Source organism: Mesoplodon bidens, assembly GCF_964165515.1.
Source record: "Mesoplodon bidens genome assembly, chromosome: 9".
NCBI classification, from domain to species: Eukaryota; Metazoa; Chordata; class Mammalia; order Artiodactyla; family Ziphiidae; genus Mesoplodon; species Mesoplodon bidens.
In genome coordinates, this window is record NC_138166.1 from 96,117,043 (window position 1) to 96,136,928 (window position 19,886).

The following is a 19,886-nucleotide window of genomic DNA, read 5'->3' on the forward strand; positions in this document are numbered from 1 at the left end:
CTTACTTGACATCTGCATTTGGAATCCAATAGAGATCTCCAAGGTTCCATGATCTTTCCCTCAATCACGATCTCCCACTGTCTTCCTCACGTCAGGTGCTCAAGCCAAAACTCCCAGAGTCGTTCTTGACTCCTCTCTCACGCCCCTTATTTATTCTCTCAGGAAATTCCACTGGTTCTAAGTTCAGTATGTATCCAAAATTTCTCCCCTCCTCACTACCTACAACCTCATCACAACCATGGCCACCAAAATCCATCAGAGGATGTGAGCCAACGTTCTGTCTCATGGGAAACAATGCAATAGCCTCCAACAGATCTCTGCTTCTGCCCTTATTTCTCCACAGTCTAGTCTCAATACAGTATCAAAAACAATCCTGTTAAAATGTAAATCAGATTATGACACTCTTCTGTTCAAAATCCTCCAATGGTTTTCTAATGATTTTTCTTAATAAGACATCAAAGCCTGCAATATTGGATATCCAGGTGTCTCTCTGGTCTCACCTATTTCCGTTCTCTTCCTCCTCTCGGCTCCAATAGTAATTCTTTCCTCTTTTCTATCTCTTGTAGACACAAGAGTCCTTTCTATCTCTTGAAGACACAAGAGTCCTTCCTACTTCAAGGACTTTGCGTTTGCTGTTCTTTCTTCCTAGAATACATTATCCTCAGATATTCACATGGCTAGCTTCTTTACTTATTTCATTGACCATCTATCAAAAACTTTCCCCTCGGGTTTCCCTGGTGGCGCAGTGGTTGAGAGCCCGCCTACCGATGCAGGGGACACGGGTTCGTGCCCCGGTCGGGGAAGATCCCACATGCTGCGGAGCGGCTGGGCCCGTGAGCCATGGCCGCTGAGCCTGAGCGTCCAGAGCCTGTGCTCCGCAATGGGAGAGGCCAGAACAGTGAGAGGCCCGCGTACCGCAAAAAAAAAAACTTTCCCCTCTTCCACGCCAACAGATCATATCCCCATTCCCTGATTTAAATTTTCTCCTTAGTACCTCTTGTTATCTAACCCCATGCTAAATCGTTTATTTCTTTAGCTTGTCGTATTATGTGTCACTCTAATTAGACTAAAATTAAATGATGGCAGAGATTCTTCTGTCTCTAGTGTTTAGAATGCAGCATGGCACATTATTATGTACTTGTTGGTACCTCAAATATTTGTTGAATAAATGGAGAAATAAAACAAGGGTTGAAGGATAGTAAAAGAGCACGGTCAATGGATCAGAGTACTGGTGGAGTCGAAGAATTGCTGAAGTCAGGGGCAAGCAGGTGAGTCAAATGGATAAAACAGAGATTATGGAGGGTTTACAAATCTTGGTAGAGACAAGGTCTAGGTATATTCATACAATTAACTGAGGTAAAGAGGCAAACAATATAACTAGAGGGGATAAGTTTAAGGAAACAAGAGATCAGTGTACTGGAAGGTTCATTCAAGTGTGTATGGAATTTACCATGAATTAAAACAGTATTGTTGAAAAAAATTATTGGTGACCTAGATGTTAACTTCATCAAGACAAGCAGGAAAATGACCAGGATTATAACAAATGAAGACTACAGCAATGAGCAATGAGGATGACAGACTCTGATGACGTGAGATTCAGAGCTTGAGTTTTTAGGGGAAAAGAAGAAACAAAGAATCAAATAGAACAGCAGTGTCCAATGGGAATACAATAGGAAACACATATCCAATGTAAAATTTTCTAGTGGCTACATTTAAAAAAGTAAAGAGGTAAAATTTTTAAAATGTATATTGTTTAATGTACTATATCTAAAATATCATTTTAACATGTAACCTGTATTAAAAATACTGAGGTGTGGGGAAAACTAGATAATTATATACAGAAGAATAGATCTGAACTCCTATCTCATACCACCCATAAAAATTAATTTGGAATGGATTAAAGACTTAAACCATAAAACTCTTAGGAAAAAAATAGGGAAAAAGGTCCTTGACATTGGTCTTAGCAACAATTTTTTAGATAGGACACCAAAAACACAAGTAAAAAAAAGCACAAATAAATGAGTGGGACTGCATGGATCTAAAAACCTTCTGCAAAGCAAAAGAAACAATTAACAAAATGAAAAGGCAACCTATGGAATGGGAGAAAATATCTGCAACCATCTCTCTGATAAGAAGTTAATATCCAAAATATAAAAGGAACTCATACAGTAGCAAAAAAAAACAATCCAATTAAAAAATGGGCAGAGGATGTGAACAGACATTTTTTCAGAGAAGATATACAAATGGCCATTAGGTATATGCAAAGATGTTCAACATCACGAACCATTAGAGAAATGTAAATCAAAACCACAATGAGATACCACCTCATGCTCGTTAGAATGGCTGTTATCAAAAAGACAAGATCCTACTGTATAGCACAGGGAACTGTATTCAATGTCCTGTGATAAACTGTAACAGAAAAAATATAAAAAAGAATGTGTATATATATATATATATATGTATAACTGAGTCACTTGGTTGTACAGTAGATATGACCACAGCATTGTAAATCAACTACACTTCAATAAAATAAAATTTTTTAAAAAGACAAGAGATAACAGGTGTTGATAAGGATATAGAGAAAAGGGAACCCTTGTACACTGTGGTGAGAATGGAAATTGGTGCAGCCACTATGAAAATAGTATAGAAGTCCCTCAAAATGTTAAAATACAACTTCTATATGACCCAGCAATCAAACTCTCTTCTGTTTCTTCTGGGTATATATATACCCAGAAGAAACAGTGTGTACACACACACACACACACACACACACCACACACACACACGAGAAGTCAAGATCATCTTCCCATGTTCACGAACATCCTCCCATGTTCATTGCAGCATTATTCACAACAGCCAAGATATGGAAACAACCAGACAACCAAAGTGTCTGTCAACAGATGAATGGGTAAAGAAGATTAAAAAATATGTGAGATATATACATATACATGTATATACATATATATATAACATACTCACACATATAAATACACGTACACGCAATGAAATAGTCTTCAGACACAAGAAAGAAGGAAATCCTGCCATTTGTGACAACATGGATGGACCTGGAGGACTGTGAGATGATGCTAAGTGAGATAAGTGAGATGCTAAGTGAGATAAGTCAGACAGAGAAAGACAAACACTGTATGATCTCCCTTACATGTGAAATCTAAAAAAGCTGAACACAAAGAGAGGATATTGTCAGTTGTCAGCAGTTGTGGGTTGGGGAAAGTAAGGTGATACTGGTCAAAGGATACAAACTTCCAGTTGAAAGATGAGTAAGTTCCAAAGATCTAAAGGACAGCATGGTGACTATACTTAACAATACTGTATTGTATATTTGAGAGTTGCTAAGAGTAGATCTTAAATGTTCTCATCACCACAACAACAAACAAAGGTAACCATGTGAGGTGATGGCCTTGTTAGCTAACTTTATTACTGTAATCATTCTGCAATATATATGTGTATTAAATCATCACGTTGTACACCTTAAACTTACACAGTGTTATACATCAATTATCTCATTAAAGCTGGAAAAATATTGAGATATTTTACATTTTTTCCCACTTGGTCTTCAAAATCCTCAGTGTACTTTACAGTAATGGCACATCTCAATTTAGGGTAGCTACACTTCAAGGGCTCAGGTGGCTAGTGGCTAGAGTTTTGGACCACACAGGTCTAGAAATGGTGAAGAGTAGTGAAGACACCCACCCCTAATTCTGGGGCCCATTCTAGAAAAAGCAGCAGGAGAAATGACAGAACAAAACAACAGCACTACTATGGCTGCAGAGAATTGCTGTCCTTAGAAAAAAGCCCAGTTTCTGTTGGAATTAGATGTAAAGACATTGTGAATACAGGGGATTTTGAACAAGGATGGACCACGAGTTTCAGAGGGCACTGAGGGACAGAGCACACATATTCTAGGGCAAGTCTATTTATTTTAGAACACATCTACCATTCTCTAAAGAATGTAAGCTACCCTCAGAGACTAACACATTTTCTATCGGTTGTGATCCATCAAAGATGCAGTGTCTGTAACTCTAAAAAGTGTTGTTACAATCCTGTTAGCTCTGCGGATAAAATGTTTTAAATAATATATTTGTGCACACATAACACAGGAACATACCTATTATGCCATATTCTGTAATGTAAAAATGTTAAAAATCAATTTCTAATTGATTTTTATACATGTCTTACATTCAAGTCAGGGTATTTTACATGGACCCTTTTTGTTAGCAAAGGGAAGTGCTGGAACAGAGATTGCTTTTGGCTCTTCATCTGCAATCATGTGTAGCAAAAAAAGAACCCTGAAACCCTGGATTAATACATTAAAGACCTGACTATAGTATGGTATATTCCCTTAATAGCCATGGAGCCACATACATGACTTCCTTGTGACTTAGGTGGCTCATGTATAAAGGTAAGGGATGGACTAAATTCCCTAACCTATTTTTCAAGATCCCTTTCACTTCTAACAGTCCATGTGAGGTTCTCTGGTTTCCACTCTAACAGGTTAAATAATAACTGTGTCTGTTTTGTTTAGAGAATAAATGAAAAACTTGGCTTTGCGTTATTTGCCTTAATAGAATCATGACAAAACTGGCTGAAGGATATATAACACCAAAAGGAGAAGCAATTTCATTTTTCTATTATAGCAGTAAAAACCTTTTGATAAACAAATGACATGTTTTTCTCCATTTGTCCTCAAGAAGACTTAGATACAGCATGCACGAAGTCTACAGCAGGGACAGTGGCTGTCAGAATATTTTAACTGCATTGACTTTCCATAAACTGAATTCTGGAGATGCATAAATGGACAATTTCTTTGTGGCTCTCCCTGATAGGGTGACCATACAATTTAATGTACAAGCTGAGACACTCTTGAAAGTAAAAGGGGGACATTATAAATAATTACACCAGGAATACATGCATAAACCAGGGCTATCCCATGTAAACCAAGACACACGTTTACCCTACTCTTTGAGAATTACAAGTAACATTAATATAGCCAACTTAACAAAATTAAACTCTAGGGTCTCAAAAAATTTAGACATTATTCTTAAGCTTCCCTTAACCTTCAAAGATCTTTACTGTACAAAAGTTAGGCTTAAACAGAAGGTGAAATTCTCTGGTCCAATTGTTTGATGCTCTCATTTAAAGATGGAAGACCCAATGCAGGCCATGAAGGAAATCATGGGATCAAGATAGAGGAAAAACAATAAACGGACAACAACCCAGCAATATCAAAATATGCTTTAATAAGCCTATAAAATAATTCCAGTGATTGATGTGAAATACAATGAAACACCAGAGAAATTAAAGACCTCAGGTTTTATGGTATCAGAATATACTGTACTGACAAACACAGAATATATGTGGCTGGATCTTGGCAGCCTGTGGAAACAATACTACAGGGATCCCATTTAAATTTCAACAAGGCCCAATGAGTCACAGTTTAATGCAAACCTGTTTGGGTGAGAAAGAAATAATGCCTCTTGCAATGGCAAGATAATGAGGCTCCCGATTTTTCTCCAATAATTTGTTCTCTATCCTCCCTGCTGCAGCCTTAATTCAGGCATCATCCTTCTCCCCTGGATAACTCCACTGGCCTCCTGCCTGGCCTTCTATAACCAAGTAGTTTTCTACCTGATTATGAGAGAAAGCTTTCTACATCTCAAATCTGATCATGCCAGTGTTCTGTTTCAGTACTGGCTTTCCAGAACCTACAAGATAAATAAAGTCCAATCTCCTCCTATACTGACTCCTAAGTTACACCTGCCACTCCCACCTCATTTATGTTCTAGAAATACTTTAGTTCTCAGAACACATCACAAGATTTCAAACCTCAGTGTCTGAACTATCCCCTTTCCCCACCCTCCCTTGTAAAGTATTTCCAAAGATGCCTACCTCCACCTCCGAAGAAAAACAAACAAACAAACAAACTTGTTTGGACAGAGCATTTTCATCCAACTTTGTCAAGTTGCAAATACATTATTAAGAAACGTCGTAAACATGTTTACCACAAAACTTGTTTTTCAACGTGTTATTGAGAGAAAAGCTTAAAAAGTAAAAAAGCAGAGGAAGGGACATATTTATACCTGAAAAGTGAGCAATGTATACAAGCTTGTTTGCATTTGACAGAAAACTGTGAAGGTGATGAAAAGGATCTATACTCAGACTCCTGACTGAAACCATAATCCCCCAGTAAAAGTTTTAGCATAAAAGCTCAGGCAGCTCACTCCCTCACTGCCTGTTAGGAGCTTATAATGTCCCTGTACCTCTCTGGAGAGTTCAGAGAGGTATATATATATTATATATATATGTATATATATATATTATATATAATATATATATAATATATATATATACATATATATATAATATATATATATGGAAATGTGTTATTTTTCCTTCCATGTAAATACACAAAGTGGTGACAAGAGCAGATTTGCATGTATTTACATTTCTCTATTTCAGAAAGTGGGTGCCAAGGAGAATTGAATAGAATAAAACACATACTTGTGTTTTTTTTAACATGATTTTATTCTATTATCTCTGCTGAAAAGAATTCTTTGAAGAGTCAGGAATATATTTAAGAGTAAGTAAAAGTTACATAAAATCATGGTTTGTATAAATAGCATGGATATTATAAATCTACTGGAGGTAATTATGGTCTCCAAACCTCTCATACCATCAGGGGTCTTGAGAAATGGAAGGATGTATTATTTGTGGTTTAGAAATCCCAAAATACCTAGCACAGCATTGTCAACACAGCTGGTATTTAGTGCAAAATTAAAACTCAAAGTATGACCTATACCATATTCAGAAACCACTAGCTATTTGGAAGTAGAGTTTGAAAGGATATTACAGTTTGTGTAAATGTTGTCCATTCGAAGCTAAATGATTGCTTGGTAGATGAATGAAAAAAATTCAAATCTGCATTCCTGATCATCCTATTGAAAAAGCACCAGATATTTTTCACTCTAAAATTTCTGTAACATACATGATGCCCTTCTAAAGTTGAATATTTGGAAGAGCACTAAGCAGTCATTCCTCCCATTCTGTGAAAAATGGGTTATGAGGTACCAGAACCTGACACCCACATCCTCTTTCATCCCTCATTCATCCTCTTTCATTCCCACCACTGAGCAAGCTGAAAATAGACAATTTTCAAAACCTCTGCCAATTGACTGACTTTTGGTAAGAGATGCTTTGTTCCCAGAATATGAGTACTTCTGTACTTGTGATCATTTTTTAATAGCTATTACCCTATCTTGCATCATCATGATTTGTTTTCTCCAAACAATATTTCTTGCTTTTGCTTCAGCCATAAAATAAGTCTTAGCTGCATATTCTTGTCTAAAATGATAAATGAAACTCTTGGCTTCCATGTCTGGATGGATTGGATTTGGCTATTTGTAGTACTTGGGGCGCATTATTTTCCGAAAGTTTAGTGGTATAAAACTCTCTTCAGTTTTTATTGACCCGTTTATAACAGGTGGCTATTAGGCTTACTGCAGTGCAATTCTTAGATTTTGCAATCTGGTGCAATATAAATAGTTTATGTTAATTAACCCCTTTCCAACTTCTGGGAGAATAGAGACATTTTGATTGCAAATTTCACACTTGATCATTAACACTATGGTTTCTGAATATGCACTGGACTGTTGTTTTTTTTTTTTTTGCGGTATGCGGGCCTCTCACTGTTGTGGCCTCTCCCGTTGCAGAGCACAGGCTCCGGACGTGCAGGCTCAGCGGCCATGGCTCACGGGCCCAGCCACTCCGCAGCATGTGGGATCTTCCCGGACCAGGGCACGAACCCGTGTCCCCTGCATCGGCAGGTGGACTCTCAACCACTGCGCCACCAGGGAAGCCGCTAAACAATCTGTTTTTTAAGAAGTTGAATCTATCCTGAAAAGGCAAGTCACAGACAGCATCTATGATAGTCTGAATTATTCTCTGGTTACTCATTTATCTGTTTCCTCTATTAGACTGGAGTCTATCTGAGGCCATGCATTTGGTCACCAAATCCTAGCATAACGTCTTAACAGACACATACTACGTAAAAGTTTGTTAAGCTGATCGGAAGATGATCCCCAGTAGCTTCCAGTGTACCTAAGGGGAGAAAGTCTGCCTTTGGAACGCTGAAGTGAAGTTTTGACTTTCCTTGGGTAACACATCCCTCAGTGAGCACAAGGCACACAAGGTCCCCCGCAGCATGGGGGAAGCCGGAGCACACCTCTCCTCTTCTCTCTCCATCCAGGCACGAGGCACACAGCGGTCAGCGGGGCTGTGCAACTCGCCCTGCTGAGGGATCCCATCACTAAACATATAGATCCCATTCTCACTGGTTCCCTGGGAAAAGGGGACATTGAAGACCTCCCCTAGGAAACACTGCAACATGGGAAGAGCCCTCTGTTTAATTCAAGTGTCTGATATTAAAAGAAATCTTGTAAAATTAGAATACGTCCAAAAGAAACAATGCTAGAGTGTTAACTAGACTTATTGTGGTGATGATTTCACAATGTATACAAATATTGAATCATTATGCTCTATACCTGAAAGTAATATAATGTTGTACGTCAATTATACCTGAATTAAAAAAAATTATTTTCACTTAAAAAAACAAGGAAATGATGAGTCCATGAAACTGGGCTATAAACTTTAATTAGTCTGATTCCTAAAAACATTATCTAATTTGAATATCATATTGGTCCATGAAATTTATTATAAAAGCAAAAGATCACTATATATATTTTATAAAAGATCTTATTTATATTTTAATTTTTATAAAATAAGTATATTAAGGTAAATGCTTTATAAAATAAATATCATATACTATATTACATATATTTTATAAAATTAAATAGAATATATATTTTATAAAATATATCTATAAAATACAGTATTTTATATTTTATTTATATAAAATTTATATTTATTTTCTGTAAATATATAAATATATTATGCAAAGGAAATTATGTAAAATGTTATGAGATCATAAGAGCTAAGGTGCACAAAAATATATGACTGTTAATACCACACTGCTACTATTGTAATTTTATGAAGGACTTTACATGTGGCAGGCACTATAGTAAATGCTTTGCCTCATAACTTGCTGGTACGTGTAGATTATTATTCTGACTTTTCAGATGAGAAAGATGAGTCTTAAAGAAGTTAAAGAGCTTTCTGTAGTCATGCAGCTGAAAGAATGTCAGCATAACCCAAGCATCTGAGCACCTAACCTCTGATTACAATGTGTTGGAGACTAATTCTTTTCATAATAAGCATATTCATTCCTACAATTGGTACAGACAGCAGGCAATGTAAGGAATGTGGACACATGTCACACGTGTTGTGGGAGAATTAGTAGGAAATGCTAAGGAGATTCTTTCACAGAGGATACATGCCAGCTAAGGCTTGCCAGTATATCCTTTGGAATCTGCCTTGATGTTATTGGAAATAAATTTATTCATTGAACAAGTATTTACTGAATAAGTAACTGGGAGAAAAGAAAAGACTTAAAGCAGATGTCCATTTAAGATAGAGGATATAGGGCTTCCCTGGTGGCGCAGTGGTTGAGAGTCCGCCTGCCGATGCAGGGGATGCGGGTTCGTGCCCCAGTCCAGGAAGATCCCACAAGCCATGGAGCGGCTGGGCCCGTGAGCCATGGCCACTGAGCCTGCGCGTCCGGAGCCTGTGCTCCGCAACAGGAGAGGCCACAACAGTAAGAGGGCCGCGTACCGCAAAGAAAAAAAAAAAAAGATAGAGGATATAAATTTTAGTAAGGGAATGGAGTGAAGGGGGCAAAGAGAAGGCTAGTAAAATAACCCGGGTAAGAAATGATAAAGGTCTGAACTAACACAGTACCAGTAAGATTGGAAAGAACAAAGTGGGCACAGGAGATACCTGTAGAGTTAAAGCAACTGTGACCAGCCACTGACGGATGGTACAGGGATAGTAAAATATAAGGTTACTTTCAGGTTTCTGCCAGGTGGATGGATGGTAGTGCCACTGAATGAGACAGAAAAGAAAGAGAAAATGAGATTTTGTGAGAAAGATGATGAATTTTGGTTTACACTGAAATGAAGTTCCTCTGGCCTTCCAATTAGTGGTTAGAAACAGGGCTTTGGAGTTCAGGATTAGAGATATAAGATATAGAGTTAATGGCACAGAATGATAACTGAAGCCCAGGGAAACAAGATAAAAGCAAAAGGCAGGTATGACAGGATATCAATATAAGAAGAGCCAGGGAGAACATGGAGGTAGGGATGGAGACCACAGGACTTTGACAGGTCAGGAGGGAATGCAGGAATAAGCAGGGTTACCCCTTCTAGACCCAGTCCTGATCAAATCATATCCTTGACTGAGTCCTGCCATACTTTGACCTCTAGGGAAGCTGTGAAAGTTGAGAGGATCTGGCCTGTCATGTAGCTTAAACACCATCAAATTTCTAGTGAAGATTTTCAAGCAGGCATAGTTTTCATGTACAATAGTTGCCTAAACATGCAGCAAAGTCTTACAGTTTGAAACTTTTTGAGGAAACATTTTAAAATTGAGAGAGTCCACAAAAAGTTATTGATTGTAGTACTTGCTTTTTAGTCTATATTACTATAAGTCATGGCACAGAAAGACGACACCATTCCACTGTTAGAGCATATTTGCAACACTGAACATATTTTTTCAGATAAATGTTTTATTTTCAAATAACTTGAGATTTAGTAAAAAGTCGTGAAGATACTTCAGGGAGTACACACTTCACCCAGTTCCCAGTGACGTTATCATCTTATATAAACATGGCACATTTGTCACAACTAAGATTGACACTGGGGCACAACTACTAATGAAACTCTGGACTTTACTCACATTTCACCCCACTGCATTTAGTTTTCATGTCTCTCTCACCTCCTCTGCTCTGTGACCGTTTCTCAGTCTTTCCTTGTCTTTCATGACCTTGAAAATAGCGGTCAGGTATTTTGTAGAATGATCTTCAATTTGGGTTTCTCTGATTTTTTTCATAGATTAAACTGAGATTACGGGTTTCAGGGAAGTACACCGCAAGTGCCCTCCTCACCCTATACCTAGAGAGAGGGGCGTGTACTACTAACATGAATTATCACTGATGATGTTAATTATGATTCCTTGATTAAGGTGGTACCTGCTAGGTTTCTCTAATGTAAAGACAGTATTTATTCCTTTCCAGTACACATGTGTACACACACGACAGATTTATTATGTTTTGCTTTAGATAAGATTGGAATCTTGCCAAAGATACCAGCTCATCAGAGCGGACTTTATTGAAGACATCAGAGTACCCTGGAAAATACTTCTCACAGCACTATCATAGTTCTTCCAGCAACCCTAGGGATATCTTATTATATTGATAAAGTAATGAGTCCAATCAGATACAGTCAGTCTTAAATTTGATGAGCAGCAACAGATATTTAGTATGAACATAAAAAAGCCATTAGTCCATTACAAACCAGTCATGTCCAATACTGATAATCAGTAGATATAAACAGTCTAAAACTCTCCAAGATCAGCAGGTAGGTCTGACCCAGACACCTTTCAAATTACTACTTCTCCCCTGGGTGCCTTTAAGAGTGGAGTCTCTATCTCCCCACTTGGTCCTTTTGGTCTCCTGAAAGTAAGCCCCACTGACCGTTGAAGCCAAAACTCTTGGGGGCTCATCTTCTGGGCACAGGATCCCCGGAATGAGGAGCCCGATGTAGGGCTCAGACCCCTTGCTCCTTGGGGAGAACCTCTGTAGCTGTAAGTATTCTCCCACTTGTGGGTCGCCCACCTGGGGGTAAGAGTCTTGACTATACCATGACTCCACCCCTCCTACCCATCTTGTTATGGTTCCTTCTTTATGGCTTTATTGTATAAGGTCTTTTCTGGTAGGTTTCAATCTATTTCTCTGATAGTTGTTCTGTAAATAGTTGTAATTTTCGTGTGCCCCTGAGAGGAGGTGGACTCAAGGTCTTTCTACTCTGTCCTCTTGGGTTAACTGATCAATCCTACAGTCTTTATGTGATATTTAATTTGTAGTCATTAATATTTGTGTGTATAAAACTTACACATTTGCTCTTATTTATATAATACTCAGCATCCTGCATCATTTGATTAAAAAACTGCTTACAAAAAAAATAACACAGGGGCTTCCCTGGTGGCGCAGTGGTTGAGAGTCCGCCTGCCGATGCAGGGGACACGGGTTCGTGCCCCGGTCCGGGAAGATCCCACATGCGGCGGAGCAGCTGGGCCCGTGAGCCATGGCCGCTGAGCCTGCGCGTCCAGAGCCTGTGCTCTGCAATGGGAGAGGCCACAACAGTGAGAGGCCCGCGTACCAGAAAAAAAAAAAAAAAAAAAAAAAGGTATAAATGGGCTAAAATGTATTGAGGTTTTAGCAAATAAAACTAGTATGAGTTTAAATCTATACAATGTACAGTTTGAAATTAACATCAACTTTTCTGCCCAAATTTTGCCCAACATAAAGTCTGTTTAAAACAACAGAAACTGAAGTAACTGATTCTATTGCCATATAATTCTAGGAAATACCCTAACCTGTATTTTAGGAGACCTATTATTCTTAGGGCCTTATAATCTAGATTTCTTCCTGATTCATCCTAAACAATGTATATCTTACATTTTTTGAAACTTGGAGCAACAGCTTTTAATGTTTTCCACTGAATTCCTGGGTTTAGATCTCAAACATGTATTACAGCATCAGAATATATATGTGCTCTTTGAAGATTTAGTCATATCGGATGGCATCCTGATAAATTTATTATTCATGACTCAGTCACAGATAAACAATGTAGCGACATAAAAGCAAAGCATTAAAAAGTCACACGTATCAGAGAACCTTTTTGCAGAGGAATAAAAGTGGTGGAGGAGCAGGTTTAAAACAGATAAATAATAAATAAGGTAATTTAGGGAAATCTTTTCTTTTATGATTAACCTCATGTTCTAGATAGCAAACTCCCTTAGGATAATGACAGACCCTAATCCAAATTCTGTAAAGTTCTAATATGTTACACAGTATGGTTCCTTAACATATTAAATACTACTTTAATTCAATCCATTTATACTATAGTTAATATTTTAAAGTATATGCTAAAAAGATAAGATCTTACTACAAAATATAGACACTTTGAATACAAATTCATATTTATAATTTAATAAGTGGAAAACAAGAAATGTATGATAATTTTGTAAGATTTATTAGGTGGAGACGTATAGAGGATTTTCTGACACAGTTTATGTGTATTTTAGAAAGAAATTTGTAAAAGCCCTCATGATGATCTCACTTGAGGGTAGGAGAATGTGTGGAGGGGAATCTTTTATGATTTTCCTTTCCAATCTTTCTAATCTTGCTTTTCTCCTGCTATTATGTTAACCCAAAGACAATGCTGTGCTCCCAGGTTAAACATAAAGTCAGGTGGAAGCTCACAGAGAGAGTCCTCAGATTTAACATAACCATCTTTTTCAGTCTGAACAAGAGCTAATTTGGATGGTTTGGTTAGTAATGAATTCAGCTGACCTAACCATGCTTCTTCAAACACCAGGTAACCACACTGTTCTCTGTCGTAAAGCTCTTCAAACGATCTGCTGTTGGTTCACTGAAGTGTTAGCCATCTTCTCTGTGGACTGCCATACTTGGCCACCATCTTCTCCCCTTTTCCATCTAACTTCTATTTGTTTCTCATGTCTCACTCAGCCTTCTCTAAAAAACCTCTCCCCTAACTGCATCATCTCCTGCTCTCCTGTGAGTTCCCTGAGCATCTCTTATACGCACAGGGCTACCATACAATCGTGAACAAGACAGACCTGATCCCAGCCTAATGGGCTACAGAGTCAAGCTGGGAAGAAAGGCCTTAAGCAAACAATTAGATATACACAATTAACACAATTATTAGAAGTGTTCAGAGTATCGTAAAGGAGAAAAGAGGGAGGCATAGAAATGTAGAGCCGCAGAGCTCTACAGAGCTCTCACCAGAGCTATGGTGGCGGAAAGAGGACGTCCTTGAGGACGTCAGGCATACTCTGCCATCATGGCCTTGGCAAAGACAAGGAAAAATACAAAAAAAAAAAGAATCAAAATATATTCACAACATTCTAGAGAGAGGGGGCAACATATATACAAAAAACACCTTAAGGCAAAGGAGAGGAGGGAATCTGGCATATTTTGGGAACAAGGAGAAAGGGGGGACTCAAGATGAGGCTGGAGAATGCACTGGACCCAAAGCATGCCAACCACGGAGGTGCCCAGCTCCCATTCTCTCCACAAAGACCTCGCTACTGGGCTGAGAGGAGGGCAGCTGGCTACCCGGCCCAGCGGCAACCCCTTCATGACACAGCACAGCCTGCCACCAGGGCCATGCACATCCCTGGCGGCCTCCAGCCTATGACTAAGCACGGTGGGAGCAGGAGGGTGCGGCCCTTTCTGCCCAATGCAGGAGTCCTCTAATAGGTCCTCTCGCTCCAGGCCTCCACTGGCTCGGCCAAGACTTTGTCCAATTTGTTTCACAGATTATATACACCTGATTATCCTCCTCCCCTAGTTTGATGCTCTCTCTGGATTTTGGCCTTGTTGAGTTTGAGATACGATGATTTGTTTTGAGATTCAATGACTGAATGCTGTATTAGAGACACTATCAATTAGACACAACAAATGACACTCACATAATTTCATTCCCAGCTTTCAATATACTCAGTGGAAGTACTAGGAAAACTGAAACAGTTGTGAAGATTTAGAATTTTTTTCTAAGAAACTCAACATCAGCTATGTCGGGATGAAGCAGATAACTCTCAATAGGTTGTCTTCTGTTTTCCTTAAACAAATATATTATTACCGCAATTGACTGCTGGAAGTAGCACATTAGGTGCAGCTCAAGCGACAACAGAGATGAGAAATGTTCGTTCAGTTACATTTATCGAGTTTGCAGGGTGAGCTACTTGTCAATTACAATAGTTAACAAGGCTTTTCCTTCAAAGGGAGAAAAGGATCTACTACCTCAACTTAATAAATATACTTTAGAATAAATCTTTCATAACTTCTGCGAAGGAGTGAGTTTTTATTAGGGGTGCGTCTCCACTGCCTAGGCCATCCCGCCACACGTGTACTAGCCCTGTAGTTGGACTGTATGAGACATGTGGATTGACCCCCCACTCCCTGCTCCAGTCCAAGACAATCAGGTTATTCTCATCATCCTTCGCCAAAACCAAGGGGTGGTAAATGGAGAGATTTCAGGACTTAGGTCTCATGACGGTGGGAAGTGACGACCCTGCCCCTCAATCCCTCTAGATGTAACGGTGTAAAAAAAAATGGCTACCAGCAGCCATTGCAGACAGTCAGGGGAACCAGACTGAAGAGAAAGCTTACACAGCAGAGCCAAGACAATGGAAGAAGCAGACATGAGATCTGACTGCGCCGTGTCTGAAGTCGGCCCTACCCCGTTCGATTACTGAGGAAAGGCTGAAACACGTCTCCTGTTACTTGTACTGTGAAAACCATCCTAATGTACAGAGGTGTTTTCCTAGTTTTCTTAGTTTAAAAGTGACACATTGGATCATGCATCTCAGCTTACCTTCCTGCCCTTCCCAGGAAAATAATGGTCAATTGTCACTCACTGCTTCAGGTTTAATTTCGTGGATCTTCACGGAATACAGACTTTAAAAAGTCTGCATAGCATTTCAACAAGTATCAAAAAAATTGTGAAATATAAAAACATACAAATTTGTGCATTAGCTAATTGATGTGATTATACACTTGGGTGCTAGGTGAAAATCACTACTGAACACCTAAAAGAGTCCACATGTGCAAAGCAGCAGACTCTTTTCTCATTTAAAAAAAAAGTCAGTAATATTTTATTTGTTTATATACGAGTTTGCAATGTTGGCCAAATCTAGGCCATAGTTGTTTGTTTGTCTTGCCTACATAATATATAAACACACAAACACAAACACACACAGCTCTTCAGGGCAACAACCAACCTGAGATAGAAAGCAGCTACTCCCTTTAGGCTGAGAATAAGCTGCCAGTTTTGTTTGCTTTATACAAGGTCCACTTCACCCATTTTGGGACCTCATCACAGTAAGGTTCTGGAATCTGTGACCTATGATTCAAGTGCTAATGTTTTGACAGCTAAGTGCAGATTTATTCATATACTGAAAAAACCTGACAAGGGAATCCAGATAAGCAGCACAAAAGCAAATAATGATTTCAGATAAGTAAAAACAGGATTTTTCACATCCTTGGTGTAAGACTCTTAACCACCAAATAGGCGCCTATCTTACCTGTAGGTCTTTTTCTTCTATCTTATTTCGGAGCACTTCAAGGCACTTGGTAAAGTCAGTATGGTATTGATCAGGAGTTGAAATAATTTCACATCCCTGTGTTAAATAAGATAAAAGGTAGGAATAAGTAATGATGTCAGCCTAGGAACAAGATCAAGAGCTATAAAAGTAAAGAGGAAGTGTCAGACATATCCTGTCATGCCTGCATTATACCTTGATCATTAGAATCATTCTCATTATCTTTATTATTTCACATAACAAGACATCTCAGCAATGATGTTAGACTATCACAATAACGACCTGATTACGACAAGCACTTTACCCAAAAAAGTACAAATTATACTACATTAATGGTCTTTAAAAATCACTGCTGTGATGACATTCAAGATTAGCATAAGGACTCAGGTACAAGTATTATAAAATATATTCAGTGAAATTACCTGAAATTAAACTATTTCTAAAAAACTTTGAGTTTCTTCGAGCAGACTTCCTAAGTTTACCCACACGACAGAAAAACTAATACTGAACTAATGATAAACTACAACTACATTTTAAGTAAAATCAAGTTAGATGTCCTATAAAATTCCTTTACAGCACCCTATTTTCCTCATGTAAAAAGAAGTAGGAAGAGAGATGCCTGTGTAAATATGTCTCCTGGATTACCTTTTGGACATAATGAAGTGAATTTATAAGTTCTTTGCCTTTTCTACAACAGATAACTAGTGAAAAACACTGAAAAATATTTATAAATATAGTGCCACAAAAGTGCCAGCTTGTTGGCACTAGTGAACTGAGGTGGTGCAAGAAACGATATTTTTGAAATGACACCTTTCTCTCCAATGTCTTACGGAAGCAAAGGTATGTAAAACCAGAGCACGAGGGGACTTCTGACTTCTTAATTCAGGAATAAAACAATGCAAGGTCTCTGACAAACAGCTGAGTAAGTGAAAGTTAAATATAATCTAGTATATAAAGTTGCCATTCGAAGAGTTTTCAAGGATGAGAGAAAGCAAATTAACCAAATTAACGGAGCAAATTAACCAAAGTGGAACAAATTGCGTGCGCACGCGTGTGCGCACACACACACACACACGCACACGCACGCACACAGAGAGGCAAAAATTCATGTCTGGCAAATCCTTGCCTATAGCTTTGGGACCACAGGATCTTCGGGCAAGAGAAGACTCTCTGCTCCTTGAGTACAGGGAAACTGACCACTGCATTTCAGTTGCTAAGACAATACCAGCACATACCAAGCAGTCTACAGAAGTTTGATGGATAGATAAATGATGGATGGATTAAAACCATTTCTCTCCTCATGGGACTAATGGTACGTTTCTCTGAAATATTAATGTGGATAAATCAGACTATGAGTCTAACTCAGCAAAGCAACAATGACATTATTTTTTCAGGCATTATGCTACCTGCTGCCATTAGGAAACTATGTAACACTTATTTTAATGTATGATTAATCAGGTTCTTAAAATGGTGACAAATAGTAGTGCTTCATATTCAATTATATAAACTAAAATTTAACAATACATTAATGTTAACAAAGTGAACATCCAATCAGGTAAAGTGAAATACAAATGTACCACTGAGGCTTAACCAATATAGCAGTATAAAGTACTACATAAATAATTCACAGTATTTTTTAATGAGTCATTATTTCTCAATAGAAAGAAAAATGACAAGGAAACAAACTGATATCAGGAACTTAGTAAAATTTAGCAATAAACAGTTTTCAGAACATGCCCTGGAATGGTAATAGTTCAAGTTAATTTCCAATAGTGCTGGCATCTATAGCTATAGCAAACACAAAAATATATGCTCATAATATATGATCCTAATCTCAGTAAAATCACAAGTCATCTAAAAAGCAAAGGTTTATGTTCAGTGCGGTATATTTTAAAAAGAAAAAAGGTTCAAGTAAGGGTTATGGTAAATACTCAGATTAACCAAATAATTTTATTATTAGATTAGTTAACCAAATAATTTTATTATTATTTAAATTATTAATAGTCTACCTTACAAATATTACAATATTTTATTAATGACCAAATAACTGTATTATTACATCTACCTTATGACTATTAAAATATTAATCAAAATATTAGCTTTAAGCTGTAAGCTCCATGAAGGTACCCACTATGTCCCTTTGTTCATTATTGCATCTGCATACAAGAACCGAACACAGGACACAGCAAGTGGTAAGCATTCAATAATGAATAAAGTCATTTATAAAAGCCTGAGATAAATTACCACTCTAGACCAGGCATCAGCAAAGTTTTTCTGTAAAGGGCTAGAAAGTAATTCTTTTAGGCTTTGCAGGCCAAAGGGCCTCTGTTCCAACTACTCAGCTCTCCCTCTGTATCATGGAAACATCTACAGACAAAAAAAAAAAATGAGTAGGAATGGCTGTGTTCCAAAAAAACGGAAATGTGAATTTCACGTAATTTTCACGTTATGAAATATTATTATTCTTTTGATTTTTTTCCCAACCATTTAATACTGTAAAGACCATTCTTAGGTTGCCAGCTATACAAAAGCAGACAGCGGATGAGATTTGGCCTGTGGGCTGTAGTTTATCAACCAATCCCCATTCCAAGCCCACAAATAGTTTTTGTGATTTTAACCACCAAACTCTGTACATGTTTGAGGAATTTAATATGAGGGAAAAGTTTCAAGCCTTTAAAAAAAATCTCTGCGAACTCCCTTTTCCTTATCTGTAATGGACCTAGCATGCAAACTAACAGTGCTGTTGAGAGGCCCTGTATAATGTCCAGAAAGCACTGGGCACAGAGATGCACACAAAGCAAATTCTCACCTCAGCACTTCTGAACAACCTCTAGAAACATGGATGCTACAGTCACACCACCTCGCATCAAAGATCACTAGAGTAAGCGAAATATTGCTACTATTCCCCACAGAACTTTGTGTGGAGGTTTATAAAACTATTTTTGAATTCACTGACAACCTGTAAGAAATTATTACAAGACAATGAGTGTCATTAATCAACCTAATTTCAAAAGATCAATGCAAAAGCCATTAGACTGTCATTCTCAATTAATTTTACTGTTTGCCAATAATTCAACTAAAATAGGTTAATGAGTTTTTACATTTAACACACGTAAAACCTATCAGGTTATATTATGCTGACTCCTTTAAAACTCCTTAATTGGAAAGGCAACAAATCCTTTGGAAAAAAAATTATAACAACATATCAATTGTTATTTCATGCACTCTATCCAGAGAGAGACTTAGCCTCCTTAAAACAAGAGGCAAGTCCAGTGAAAGCATTCCCAAACTTGCTATTTGCTTATTCGTTTTAGGATAAGTCATTTAGTGCACATCCATCTAGCCAGGACAAGAAAGGACTTGTGAAAATTATCCTGCAAAAATTTTATGGAGCTCTGAGACTTCTACTGTAACTTTATGGACTGTGTTTATAAGGTTAAAAGTTTACAAGTGTTATTTCCTTGTAGGTACCATGCACACCAATTCTGAACATTTATTTGGAGTGACTTGCATATAGCTTCTCACCTAGCAGAATTAAATACGTCTGTAGCTACAAAATCTAAAATGCT

At 37.9% G+C, this 19,886-nt stretch overlaps 1 protein-coding gene across 3 annotated transcripts in view; it reads right to left on the reverse strand.

The window, feature by feature from the left end:
• The window catches only part of TPK1 (thiamin pyrophosphokinase 1), a 348,926-nt gene that overhangs the window by 145,913 nt on the left and 183,127 nt on the right, over positions 1–19,886 (reverse strand). For all 3 annotated transcript variants that reach the window (XM_081243933.1, XM_081243935.1, XM_081243934.1), the window contains exon 6: positions 16,300–16,395. In XM_081243933.1, the coding sequence (XP_081100059.1) occupies positions 16,300–16,395 (96 nt within the window). The remainder of the gene's footprint in view (positions 1–16,299; positions 16,396–19,886) is intronic.